General features: G+C 34.8%; 1 protein-coding gene across 1 annotated transcript; it reads right to left on the reverse strand.

Annotated features, from left to right (window-relative positions):
- Positions 1–13252: 13252 nt before the first annotated feature.
- On the reverse strand, positions 13253–13903 carry L1TD1 (LINE1 type transposase domain containing 1). The gene has a single exon (XM_070461899.1). It carries the CDS (start codon positions 13901–13903, stop codon positions 13253–13255), a length of 651 nt encoding a protein of 216 aa, XP_070318000.1.
- Positions 13904–14577: the final 674 nt, after the last annotated feature.

Consider the following 14577-nt stretch of genomic DNA (forward strand, 5'->3'; position numbering starts at 1 on the left):
AATAGTTTTTACCTTTGTCTAATTATTTAATCCAATCACATTTAGTATTATTGTTGATATATTTGGATTTATTTTCTGCCATTTTACAGTTTGTTTTCTATGTGATCATGCTTTTTTTCCCTCTATACTACTCCTTTCAATTTTTGGTTCAGTGAATATTTTCTATTGTAGCATTTTCATTAATGATTTTTTCAGTATATTTATGAGTTATCTCTTTAATGTTTATTCTAGGACTTATCATATACATCTCAACTTAACAGAATCAGCCTCATACTAGCTTAATTCTAGTGAGCTGTAAAAGCATTACTCTTTTTTTCTCCATTTATTTTTATTAGTTGGAGGCTAATTACAATATTGTAGTGGTTTTTGTCATACATTGACATGAATCAGCCATGGATTTACATGTATTCCCCATACCGATGCCCCCTCCCACCTCCCTCTCCACCGGATTCCTCTGGGCCTTCCCAGTGCACCAGGCTCGAGCACTTGTCTCATGCATCCAACCTGGGCTGGTGATCTGTTTCACCCTAGATAATATACATGTTTCGATGCTGTTCTCTCAAAACATCCCACACTTGCCTTCTCCCACAGAGTCCAAAATTCTGTTCTGTACATCTGTGTCTCTTTTTCTGTTTTGCATATAGGGTTATCATTACCATGTTTCTAAATTCCATATATATGCGTTAGTATACTGTATTGGCCTCTATCTTTCTGGCTTACTTCACTCTATATAATGGGCTCCAGTTTCATCCATCTCATTAGAACTGATTCAAATGAATTCTTTTTAATGGCTGAGTAATATTCCATGGTGTATATGTACCACAGTTTCCTTATCCATTCGTCTGCTGATGAGCCTCTAGGTTACTTCCATGTCCTGGCTATTATAAACAATGCTGTGATGAACACTGGCGTGCACATGTCTCTTTCAGATGTAAGACCACAAACTATAAACTCCTAGAGGAGAACATAGGCAAAACACTCTCTGACATAAATCACAGCAAGATCCTCTATGACCCATGTCCCAGAATATTGGAAATAAAAGCAAAAATAAACAAATGGGACCTAATGAAACTTAAAACCTTTTTCACAGCAAAGGAAACTATAAGCAAGGTGAAAAGACAGCCCTCAGATTGGGAGAAAATAATAGCAAATGAAGAAACAGACAAAGGATTAATCTCAAAAATATACAAGTGACTCCTGCAGCTCAATTCCAGAAAAATAAATGACCCAATCAAAAAATGGGCCAAAGAAATAAACAGACATTTCTCCAAAGAAGACATACAGATGGCTAACAAGCACATGAAAAGATGCTCAACCTCACTCATTATCAGAGAAATGCAAATCAAAACCACAACGAGGTACCATTACATGCCAGTCAGGATGGCTGCTATCCAAAAGTCTACAAGCAATAAATGTTGGAGAGGGTGTGGAGAAAAGGGAACCCTCTTACACTATTGGTGGGAATGCAAATTAGTACATCTGCTATGGAGAACAGCATGGAGATTTCTTAAAAAACTGGAAACAGAACTGCCATATGACCCAGCCATCTCACTCCTGGGCATACACACCGAAAAGCATTACTATTATTAAGATCTATTCTTTCACCCTTTTTTTTGGTATTACTGTCATGTATAAAATATTTTTAAGTGCTACAACTCAACAATTCATGCTTATAAATATTATTTTATATAGTTTATGTCTTTGAAATAATCTCATAGATGAAACAGTGAAAGTGCATATTTAAAGCTTTTGTTACATTAATCTTATTTATTATTTCTAATTCTCTTAATTGGTTTCTGTGAATTTTAGCTAACGTTTGGGTTAATTTCCTTAAGCTGATACATGTTTGTCTCCAGCAACCTCCTTTGCACTGTTATTAGTGAATATTTTATACTTTATAGGCCTAATAATATATTGCATACATGCTGTTTTGTATAATTATTTTAAAATCAAGTTTAGAGAAGATATGAGAACCATGAAATTATACTGTGTTTTATAATGACATAATTATCTTTGTAATTATAACTTACAAGTAGATTAGTGCTCTTTTACTTTCATGTGTATTAGAATTACTGTCTTGTCATTTTCTTGGATCCTGAAAAACTTCCTTTAGTAGTTCTTGTGAAGTGAGCTTGCTGGCGACATATTCTTTCGGCTTTTGTTTATCTGATAATATCTTTCTTTCACCTTCATTTTTGTAAGATAAATATACTGTATATTTTATTCTTTGACATATTTTTTCTTAACCATTTTAGAATATGTTATTCTACAGCTTCCTGGTCCCTCCCCCACCCTTTTGTTTTTCCAGTGAGGAAGCAGATATTAATATTATTGAAGTTCACTTTAAGTGACTACTTACTTTTCTCTTGTTACTTTCAAGATTTTCTTCTTGATTTTGGAGCTCATCATTTTTAGCATGTTATCTCTGTGAATCCCTTTGTGTTTATTCAGCATAGAAGCACTGACTCCGGAGACAAAGAAAGGACTCTTGGAGTTCATGTGATTAGTGGAACCACAGCCATTGGTAGAGCCTCTACCTGTAATGATTAGAGGCTCAGCAGAAGAATCCCCCACCGCTCAGCCACACTTTCCCAGAGCTTGGCCTCTGCAATAGGTGCCTGGGTACAAGACAATAAATGGTGATATCTTGCTCCTTTCAAGAAGATAGCCCTCCTACTGGGAAATTAGTGTAGAGGAAGTCCTTTGTTCCTTGCCTCAGAAGTGTAGAGTGCAATTTCCATATCACTGAATTCAGGAGAGAGTCTCTGTTCAAACACTTCCTGCTATCAATACAATTTAAAAGATTGTAAATGTTTCTTTATTGACTGTGTGTCTGTAGGACCATTCCCAGAGGCTTAAAATTGTTATTTTTGTTTGTTTTAATAATTTTCAACAGTTTTTCATGGAAGTGGTTCCATGGAGTTCACCTGACTGTCGTATTGGAAGTCCCTCAATTTCTACTACTTTTAGGTATTTTTTGCCCTAACATAAAAAGGCCAGCGTAAACAGCTTTCAAAATACATTTAACAGAACTGTTTGTGAATTCACTTGCTTTCTAGATATTAGGTGCCATAATCTCTGTACAACAAATTACTCTGCAGTAATGGGAAAACATAAGAAAGATTTTGTGCCCTTCTTTAATATACAAGAGGCTTCCCTGATAGCTCAGTTGGTAAAGAACCCTACTGCAATACAGGAGACCCTGGTTCAATTCCTGGGTAGGAAAGATCCCCTGGAGAAGGGATAGGTTACCCACTCCAGTAATTTTAGGCTTCCCTGGTGGCTCAGCTTGTGAAGAATCTGCCTTCCATGCAGGAGACCCTGGTTTGATTCCTGGGTTGGGAAGATGCCCTGGAGAAGGGAAAGGCTAACCACTCCAGTATTCTGGTCTAAAGAATTCCACAGACTGTATAGTCCATGGGGTCAGAAAAAGTTGGACATGACTGAGTTACTTTAACTTTAATCTACAAAATATCTTATGATCTTATTTGAGAAGCAAGAAACACAAAGATATTAAATGATTATGTAAGAATAAACTATGTTTAAAATTATTTCAACTAAATGGTGTAGACATGGGTTTTCTAACTGTATTCTGTAAAACTTGATTAGAATTTCAGAGAAAAATAAGTCTGTGATTAAATAGATTTAAAGAATGCTGCTTGTTGTAATACCTCTTAGAGATTTGTAATGCATGTTTGCATATTTAATATTCCAATAAATGCTCCAATAAAGAGATCTTTTAAATTTTGTTTTACCAAGTGTTTCCTCTTCAATCAATGAAAACACCCCAACCAAGAATACTTCTTGAGTGCTTATGGGATACAGTATAAGAAATGCTAATATGGATAAAAAGTGCTTGTTAATTATTACCTTTTCTCTCAAATTATATTTTTGTTGTGTTGTAGGGCATTATTCCTTGCAGTTAATTGTAGTTCATACATAAAATTTTAATTTCCTAATATGTTAAATTAGACTGAAAGGTTATAAGATATTTCATTAACTCTGGAAAGAGGCAAGAATATAATGTGTAGAATTTGCTTGATAAAATAGATTGGGAAAATAAAGATGATATTTGATGTATTTTGCAGCCTTTAGTAGTATATCAACTAATCAAAAATTAGATCAGGGATTAAGGACAAAAAGTGGTTTTAAGGGAAATTTGTGTTTAAGCCAAGAAAGCCTAAGAAAAATAAGCTCATTAAAAAGGTGTTGGATCAGAAACTAATGGACTAACCTGCTAGTGGTGCATGTAGCTATGGAGCAAAGAAAATAATTTTATTTCAAGCCCAAGGTTTATACCCCTAGATACCTCAAAGGAACCACAAGGAATAGTGAGCCAGCTGGCCAAGTTGTAAAGCAAAAAAAAATGCTTGAGACTGCCCACTTTACTACAGCATTGCATTTTGCTTATTTGACATATGAATATATCAATGTGTTATTTAAAAAAATTATAGAAAAGTGATTGAATGCATCTAAATAAAATTAAACGGATACTTGTGAACTCTAAGAAAAATATTTTAGTCACATAACATTTATGGTTTAGCTTTCAAAACTGGTATTTTTGGATATCTTAGGCCATTAAATATGTTTATGCATATCTCAATAAGGATCATTAGATTATCATGAAGACTCATATATGAAAAAGTATATACATAGAGATAGATGAAATCACTCATATTAACATTTGGTATATACAGTATTTGGAATCAGTAAATGTTAGTTCCTGTTCCCTCCTACTAATTTTTTTTTTTTTAATTCAGGCATAAATGAATCTAAATAATGCACTAGTTAAAAAAAATAATAATTGAAGAAACATTGGGGAAAGAAGAGCTTTATTTATATAACTGATGATATTCTAAGTCAGTATCTCTCAAACTTGAGTATGTATCAGAATCACCTGGAGGGCTAGTTTAATAAAAATTGTTGGCCTCAGATCACAAAGTTTATGATTCAGTAAATCTGGGGTGAGGCCCAAGAATTTTAATTTCTGTCATGCTCCTAGGTGATCTCCTTCTGTTAATCTCATACTACATACACTTAGGAAACAGAGTAGAAGGCCAAATATATTGATTTAGAATGGGAGAATATGTTTAAAATATGCTTTTGCTAATTCTTTCTTATGTTTTCTGTTTTGAAGGTTTGGAAAGCTATTTTTTCTGACCAGAGTCAGTTTTCCTGGGTGCATTGTCCAGATATGTGCCTTCTTTGTCTTAGTCTTGAAATTTGCTGATACTTCATCCTTTATTCCACCTAGTATGTAGCAAACTGTTAGATGGAACTACAATTTTGGTATGCTTTTGCGTTCTTAATCAGCTCCATGCCTATACCCAAATAAGGCCATTATGCTATGTTTTGTCTCATATGTTGGTGATTTGCACAGTGAAATAAAATTAACATGTCATTTTATATCAAGGAATCAACAGCTGTCTAAATAGTAGAAACTTACAATGTAGCTAATTCAAACATAATTTGATTCAGTGACATAAAAAAAAGAAAAACAGTGGGCTTAGGAGTCCATCAGCATTGCTAAATCATTTATTTCCCTACATACTTGCAACAGCCATAGTATTATTTGTTTAATGTCATGTTCATTTCTGAAAGACCTATCATCCAACATGATTTACAAGTACCAGTGATTCCAGCATTTTGGGAGTTATCATATCTTTAATTTCTCAGTTTTCCCTGCCTCCTCCTAAGGAGTGTTGTACCATGTATGTGTTATTTTTTAGGTGAAAGGAAATGCAAATACGCTTTATTTTGAGAACGTCAATATATTCCTTGAGAAAAATCAGAAAATAACATAGCGTTATTTCAAACTAAATTGAATGTCTAGCAGGGGGACGGGAAATTTGAAACAACATCTTTGAAAACCGTAGCTATTCAGTAATGGCTTATAAAAATTTAACTTTTGATATATTTATTTCAAATAGTTTATTTGCCTCAATAAAATGTAAAAAAGAGGTTGGGTTTAATTTTGTCTTTCTCTTTTGTAAGGCAGTTTTCTCTTGAAAAGATATTCTCTTTTAAGATAGTTGTGCACAGTTTGGCAACACCTTGATAGTATGTGCACTCACACATGTACAATAAGCATATTTTATTTTTATACTGTCAGAAAGAAAAATTTAAAAAAAAAAGGCTACACCACGTGAAACTTGTCATAAATTTGTGATTAGGAACCCAGTGCAGTAAGGGATAAGGCATAACATAATCACAACAATGATGAGAACAATGATGAGGACATCAATGATACAAAGAGGACAATGATACAACAATGAGGACATCACCTCATTGTGGTTTTGATTTGCATTTCTCTGATAATGAGTGATGTTGAGCATCTTTTCATGTGTTTTTTAGCCATCTGTATGTCTTCCTTGGAGAAATGTCTGTTTAGTTCTTTGGCTCATTTTTGATTGGGTCATTTATTTTTCTGGAGTTGAGCTGGAGGAGTTGCTTGTATATTTTTGAGATTAATCCTTTGTCTATTGCTTCGTTTGCTATTATTTTCTCCCAATCCGAGGGCTGTCTTAATTGGTCCGTACTGAAATCAGGTTGATTATATTCTTTGCGGCCAAAGATGGAGAAACTCTATACAGTGAGCAAAAACAAGACTGGGAGCTGACTGTGGCTCAGATAATGAACTGCTTATTGAAAAATTGAGACTTAAATTGAAGAAAGTAGGGAAACCACTAGACCATTCAAGTATGACCTAAATCAAATCCCTTATGATTATGAAGTAGAAGTGACAAATAGATTCAAGAGATTAGATCTGATAGAGTGCCTGAAGAACTATGGAAGGAGGTTCCTGACATTGTACAGGAAGCAGTGATCAAGACCATCCCCAAGAAAAAGAAATGCAAAATGGTTGTCTGAGAAGGCCTTACAAATAGCTGAGAAAAGAAGAGAAACTAAAGGCAAAGGGGAAAGGTAAAGATATACCCATTTGAATGCAGAGTTCCAAAAATAGCAAAGAGAGGTAAGAAAGCTTTCCTCAGGGATAAATGCAAAGAAATAGAGGAAAATGTAGAATGGGATAAACTAGATATCTCTTCAAAAAAATGAGAGATACCAAGGGAATATTTCATGCAACGATGGGCACAATGAAGGACAGAAATGGTATGGATCTAAAAGAAGCAGAAGATATCAAGAAGAGGTGGAAAGAATACAAAGAACTATACAAGAAAAATCTTCATTACCCAGATAACCACGATGGTGTGATCACTCATGTAGAGCCAGACATCCTGGAATGCAAAGTCAAGTCGGCCTTAGGAAGCATCAATATGAGCAAAGCTAGTGGATGTAACAAGATTCCAGGTGAATTACTTCAAATCCTAAAAGATGATGTTGGGAAAGTGCTGCACTCAATATGCCAGCACATTTGGAAAATTCAGCAGAGGCCACAGGACTGGAAAAAGTGAGTTTTCATTCTAATACCAAAGAAAGAAATGCCAAAGAATGGTCAAAATACTTTACAATTACACTCATCTCACACAAGAGCAAAGTAATGCTCAAAATTCTCCAAGCCAGGCTTCAAAAGAATGTGAACCATGAACTTCCTGATGTTAAAGCTGGATTTAGAAAAGCCAAAGGAACCAGAGGTCAAATATCCAACATCCATTGGATCACAAAAAAGCCATAGAGTTCCAGAAAAATTTCTACTTCTGCTTTATTGACTATGCCAAAACATTTGATTGTGTGGATCACAACATAATGCGGAAAATTCTTCTTCTTTTTTTCTTGGGACATATTGTTGAATAGTTTTATGTGATGTGATGGCAGAATGATTCTTAAAGAGATGGAAATACCAGACGACCTTACCTGCCTTCTGAGAAATCTGTATTCAGGGCTAGAAACAACATTTAGAAATTCACATGGAAAAAAAAAAAAAATATACATGGAACAACAGACTGGTTCCAAATTGGGAAGGAGTACATCAAAGCTGTATATTGTCACCCTGCTTGTTTAACTTATATGCAGAGTGCATCATGCAAAATGCCGGATGAAGCACAAGCCAGAATCAGGATTGTGGGGAGAAATATCAATAACCTCAGATATTCAGATGACACCACCCTTATGGCAGAAACTGAAGAAGACTAAAGAGCCTCTTGATTAAAATGAAAGAGGACAATGAAAAATTTGACTTAAAACTCAACATTCAGAAAACTAAGATCATGGCATCCAGCCCCATCACTACATGGCTAATAGATGGGTAAACAATGGAAACAATGAGAGATTTTTTTGGGGGGGTGGGCTCCAAAATCAATGCGGATGGTGACAGCATCCATGACATTAAAAGATGCTTTTTCCTTGGAAGAAAATTTATTAACATCTTAGACAGCATATTAAAAAGCAGAGACATCTCTTTGCCAACAAAGGCCCATCTAGTCAAAGCTACAGTTTTTCCAGTAGTCAGGTATGGATGTAAAAATTAGACTATAAAAAAAGCTGAGTATCAAAAAATTGATGCTTTTGAACTGTTGTGTTGCAGAAGACTCTTGAGAATCCCTTGGACTGTAAGGAGATGAAACCAGCAAATCCTGAAGGAGACCAGTCCTGAATATTCATTAGAAGGACTGATGCTGAAGCTGAAACCCCAATATTTTGGCCACCTGTCATGAATAACTGACTCCTTGGAAGAGACCTTGTTGCTGAGAAAGATGGAAGACATGAGGAGAAGCAGACAGCAGAGGATAAGACAGTTGGATGGCATCACCAACTCAATGGACATGAGTTTATCCAAACTCCAAGAGTTGGTGAGGGATAGGGAAACCTGGCGTGCTACAGTCCATGGGGTTGCAAAACATCGGACATGACTGAGTGACTGAACTGACTGAAGGATAGGGTTCACTCTTTCCCAAATAATGTACCACAGTTTAATTTCATTCCATTTGACTTTCTTGTTTCTTTTCAAAATGCCTATAAAATATTTTTATATTTGAATTTTTTAGTTTATTTTTATTGACTTATAATTGCTTTACAGAATTTTGTTTTCTGTCAAATCTCAATATGAATAAGCCATAGATATGCATATATCCCCTCCCTTTGAACCGCTCCCATCTCTAGCCCCATCCCACCCCTCTAGATTGACACAGAGCCCATGTTTTAGTTTCCTGAGCCATACAGCAAATTCCCGTTAGCTATCTATTTTACAGATGGTAATGTAAGTTTCCATCTTACTCCTTCCATACATCTCACCCTCTCCTCCCCTCTCCCCATGTCCATAAGTCTATTCTCTATGTCTGATTCTCCACTGTTGCTCTGTAAATAAACTATTCAGTAACATTTTTCTAGACTCCATGTATATGCATTGGAATATGATATTTATCTTTCTCTTTTTGACTCACTTCACTCTGTATAATAGGCTCTAAGTTCATCCACCTCATCAGAGCTGACTCAAATATGTTCCGTTTCATTTCTGAGTAATATTCTACTGTGAACATGCACCAGTACTTCTTTATCCACTTTTCTGTCAATAGACATCTAGGTTGCTTCCATGTTCTGCCTATTATAAATAGTGCTGAAATGAACAATGGGATACATTTCTCTCTTTTTCAATGCTGATTTTCCCAGGATATATGCCTAGGAGTGGAATTGATGGGTCATATGGTGGTTTTATTCCTACTTTTTTCAGGAATTTCCCTAATGCCTTCCATAGTAGCTGTATCAATTTACATTTCCCACCAACAGTGCAAGAATGTTCCTTTTTCTCCACATCCTCTCCAGCAATTATTGTCTGTAGATATTTTGATGATGGCCATTCTGACTGGAGTGAGGAGATATCTCATTATAGTTTTCATTGCATTTCTCTAATAGTGAGCAATGTTGAACATCTTTTCATTTGTTTGTCAATCATCTGTGTATGTCTTCTTTGGAGAAATGTCTGTTTAGGTCTTTTTCCCACTTTTTGATTGGGTTGTTTGTTTTTCTGGCATTGAGTTGCATGAGCTGCTTGTGTATTTTGGAAATTAATCCTTCATCAGTTGGTTCATTTGCTATTGTTTTATCCCATTCTGGGGTTTGTCTTTTCACCTTGCTTATAATTTCCTTTGCTGTGCAAAAGCTTTTAAGTTTAATCAGGTCCCACTTGCTTACTTTTGTTTTTATTTCCATTACTCTAGGAGGTGGGTCATAGAGGATCTTGCTTTGATTTATGTCATAGTGTGTTCTGCCTATGTTTTCCCCTAAGAGATTTATAGTTTCTGGTCTCACATTAGATCTTTAATCCATAGTGTGTTAGGAAGTGTTCTAATTTTATTCTTCTACATTTAGTTGTCTAGGTTTCTCAGCACCATTTACTGAAGAGGCTGTCTTTGCCCCATTGTACATTCCTGCCTCCTTGTCAAAAATAAGGTACCCATAGGTTCATTGGTTTATTTCTGGGCTATCTACCTTGTTCCATTGTTCTACATTTCTGTTTTCACGCCAGTACTATACTGTCTTGATGACTGTAGCTTTGTAGTGTAATCAGAAGTTAGGAAGGTTGATTCCTCCAGATCCATTCTTATTTCTCAGGACTGCTTTTGCTATTCAAGGTCTTGTGTTTCCATATGAATTATAAAATCTTTTGTTCTAGTTCTGTGAAAATTACGTTGATAATTTAATAAGATTCACATTGAATTTATAGATTGTGTTTGGTAGTATAGTCATTTTCACAATATTGATTCTTACCACTCAGGAACATGTAATAGCTCTCCATCTGTTTATGTTCTCTTTGGTTCCTTTCATTACTGTCTTATAATTTTGTGTACAATTCTTTTGTTGCATTAGGTAAGTTTATTCCTAGATATTTAGCTTTTTTTGTTGTTCTTGTTGTTGCAATGCTAAATGGCATTGATTCCTTAATTGCTCTTTCTGATTTTTTATTGTTAGTACATAGATATGCAAGTGATTTCTGTATATTGATTTTGTACCCTGCAACTTTGCTAAATTCACTAATTAGCTCTAGTAATTTTCTGATACTATCTTAGGGTTTTCTATGTACAGTATCATATCATCTGCAAACAGAGAGAGATTTACTTCCTCTTTATCGATCAGAATTTCTTTTATTTCTTTTTTCATCTCTGACTGCTCTAGTTAGGACTTCCAAAACTATGTTGAATAATAGTGGTGAAAGTGGACACCCTTGTCTTGTACCTGATCTTATGGGGAATGATTTCTGTTTTTCACCATTGATAATAATGTTTGCTGTAGGATTATCATATGTGGCCTTTACTATTTTGAGGTAGGTTCCTTCTACGCCCATTTTTTTGAAGAGTTTTAATCATAAATGGGTGCTCAATTTTGTCAGAGACTTTTTTTGCATCTATTGAGATTATCATATGGTTTGTATCATTAAATTTCTTAATATACTGTATCACATTAATTGATTCATGTATATTGAAGAATCCTTGCATCCCTGGAATAAACCCAACTTGATCATGCTATATGAGTTTTTTGATGAGTTGCTGAATTGTTTGCTAAAATTTTGTTGACGATTTTTGCGTCTATCTTCATCAGTGACATTGGCCTGTAGTTTTCTTTTTTTGTGCTGTCTTTGTCTGGTTTTGGTATCAGGGTGATGGTGGCTTTGTAGAATGAGCTTGGAAGTGTTCATTCCTCTACAATTCTTTGAAAGAGTTTTAGAAGGATAGGCATTAGCTCTTCTCTAAATGTTAGATAGAATTCTCCTGTGGAACTATCTGGTCCTGGGCTTTTGTTTTAGTTTTTGTTTTATGTTTTTATTTATTTATTTATTTTAATCACAGCTTCAATTTCAGTGCTTGTGATAGGGTTGTTCATAATTTCTATTTCTTCCTGGTTCAACCTTCAAAGACTGAACTTTCTAAGAATCTGTCCATTTCTTCCAGGTTATCCATTATACTGCCATATAGTTGTTCACAATAGCCTCTTATAATCTTTTGTATTTCGGCATTGTCTGTTGCAATCTCTCCTTTTTCATTTCTAATTTTGATGACTTGATTCTTCTCTCTTTTTTTCTTGATGAGTGTCACTAAAGGCTTGTCAATTTTGTTTATCTTCTCAAAGAACCAGCTTTTAGATTTATTAATATTTATTATTGTTTTGTCATTTATTTTACATTTATTTCTGCTCTGTTCTTTATGATTTCTTTCCTTCTACTAATTTTGCCTTTTTTTTTCCTTTTTACAGTTGATTTAAGTGTAAAGTTAGGTTGTCTATTCTATCTTTTTATTATTTCTTGAGGTAGGATTGTATTGCTATAAGCTTCATTCTTAGAACTGCTTTTGCTGCATCCCATAGGTTTTGAGTTGTCATCCCTTCATTGTCATTTTATTCTAGAATTTTTTAAATGTCCCTTTTGATTTCCTCAGTAACCTGTTGCTTATTTAGAAACATGTTGTTTAATCTCCATGTGTTTGTGTTTCTTAATTTTTTTTTTTTTGTAATTAATACCTAGTTTCATAGTGTTGTGGTCAGAGAAGATGCTTGATAAGGTTTCAATATTCTTAAATTAACTGAGGTTTGATTTGTGACACAGTAGGTGATCTCTCCTGGAGCACGTTCCATGTACTCTTGAGAAGAAGGTGTATTCTTTTGCATTTGGATAGAATCTCCTGAAGATATCAGTGAGATCCATGTAATCTAATGTACCATTTAAGACTTGTGTTTCCTTATTAATTTTCTGTTTTGATGGTCTGTCCATTGGTGTGAGTAAGGTGTTAAAATCTCCTACTATTAATGTGTTACTGTCAATTTCTTCTTTTATATCTGTGTTTGTCTTATGTACTGAGGTGCTCCTATGTTGAGTGCATAGATATTTACAATTGTTATGCCTTCCTCTTGGGTTGACACCTTGATCATTATGTAATGTCCTTCCTTATCTCTTGTAATCTTCTTTATTGTGAGGTTTATTTTGTCTGATATGAAGAGTGCTACTCCAGCATTCTTTTGCTTCCCATTTGCATAGAATATCTTTTTCCATCCTCTCACTTTCAGTCTATATGCATCTTTAGGTCTGAAGTGGGTTTCTTGTAGACAGAATAAATATGGGTCTTGATTTTGTTCCTGTTCATCAAGTCTGTCTTTTGCTTGGAGCATTTAATCCATTTCCATTTAAGGTAATTATTGATATGTATGTCCCTATTGCCATTTTCTTAATTGTTTGGGGTTGATTTTGCAGATCTTTTTCTTTCTCTTATATTTCTAACTCTATAAGTCCCTTTAACTTTTGTTTTAAAGCTGATTTACTGGTCCTGAATTCTCTTAACTTTTGCTTGTCTGAAAAGTGTTTGATTTCTCAATCAATTTTGAATGTGATCCTTGCTGGATACAATAATCTTGGTTGTCGGTTTTTCCCTTTCAGTACTTTAAATATGTCCTGCCATTCCCTTCTGGCCTGCAGAGTTTCTGCTGAAAGGTCAGCTGTTAAGTGTATGGGATTTCCCTTGTATGTTACTTGTTGCTTCTCCCTTGCTGCTTTTAACAGTCTTTCTTTGCGTTTAGTCTTTGTTAGTTTGATTATCATGTGTCTTGGTGTGTTTCTCCTTGGGTTTATACTGTATGGGACTCTTTGTGGCTCTTGGACTTTATTGTCTATTTCCTTTTTCATATTGGGGAAATTTTCAACTATACTCTTTTCAAAAGTTTTCTCATACTCTTTCTTTTTCTCTTTTTCTTCTGGGACCACTGTACTTTGAATGTTGGCACGTTTGATATTATCCAAGAGGTCTCTGAGACTATCCTCAGTTCTTTTCATTCTTTTTGCTTCATTCTCCTCTTCAGAAGTTATTCCCACCATTTTATCCTCCAGGTCACTGATTCGCTCTTCTGCTTCAGATATTCTGCTATTGATTCCTAACTGAGTGTTTTGAATTTCATTAATTCTGTTGTTTGTCTCAGTATGTTTATTCTTTAATTCTTCTAGGTGTTTGTTAATTGATTTGTGCATTCTTTCCATTTAGTTTTCAAGGTTTTTTTTTTTTTTTTTTAATCATCATTATTCTGAATTCTTTTTTAGGTAGTTTTCCTATTTTCTCTTCATTTGTTTGGACTTCTGTGTTTCTAATTTGTTCGTTCACTTGTGTAGCATTTCTCTGCCTTTTCTGTATTTTTTTTTTAATTATTGTGTTTGAGGTCTCCTTTTCCTAGGCTTCAAGGTTGAATTCTTGTTTCCTTTTGTTTTTTGCCCTCCTAAGTTTGATCCAGTGGTTTGTGTAACCTTCCTACAGGGTAAGATTTTTGCTGATGTTTTTGCTTGTTTTGTTTCTTTGTTTGTTTTTTCCTGTGATGGTCAAGGCTGAGTCTGGTAATCCTGTCTGCTGATGATTTGGTTTGTAATTGTGTTTGTTTGTTATTTAGATATGAGGTGTACAGCACAGGGTGCTACTTGTGGTTTGGTGATGCTAGACCTTGTATCCACCTGGTTTCCTTTGTGTGAGTTATCATTCTTTGATACTCCCTGGGACTAGTTCTTTGGTATTCTAGAGTCTTGGAGTCAGTGCTCCCACTCCAAAGGCTCAGAGATTCATTTCTGGTCAAGAATGAAGATTCTGGAAGTGGTCTGTTATGTCATTAATTGAGATTAAAGCAAACATCCCAAAATGAGAAACCAAAGAAGAACCC

Source organism: Odocoileus virginianus, chromosome X (genome assembly GCF_023699985.2).
Source record: "Odocoileus virginianus isolate 20LAN1187 ecotype Illinois chromosome X, Ovbor_1.2, whole genome shotgun sequence".
NCBI lineage: Eukaryota > Metazoa > Chordata > Mammalia > Artiodactyla > Cervidae > Odocoileus > Odocoileus virginianus.

Bases quoted from the DNA above. Each gene is read 5' to 3' on its own strand.
- L1TD1 (XM_070461899.1), bottom strand. From the start codon at position 13,903: ATGCACAAATCAATTAACAAACACCTAGAAGAATTAAAGAATAAACAT.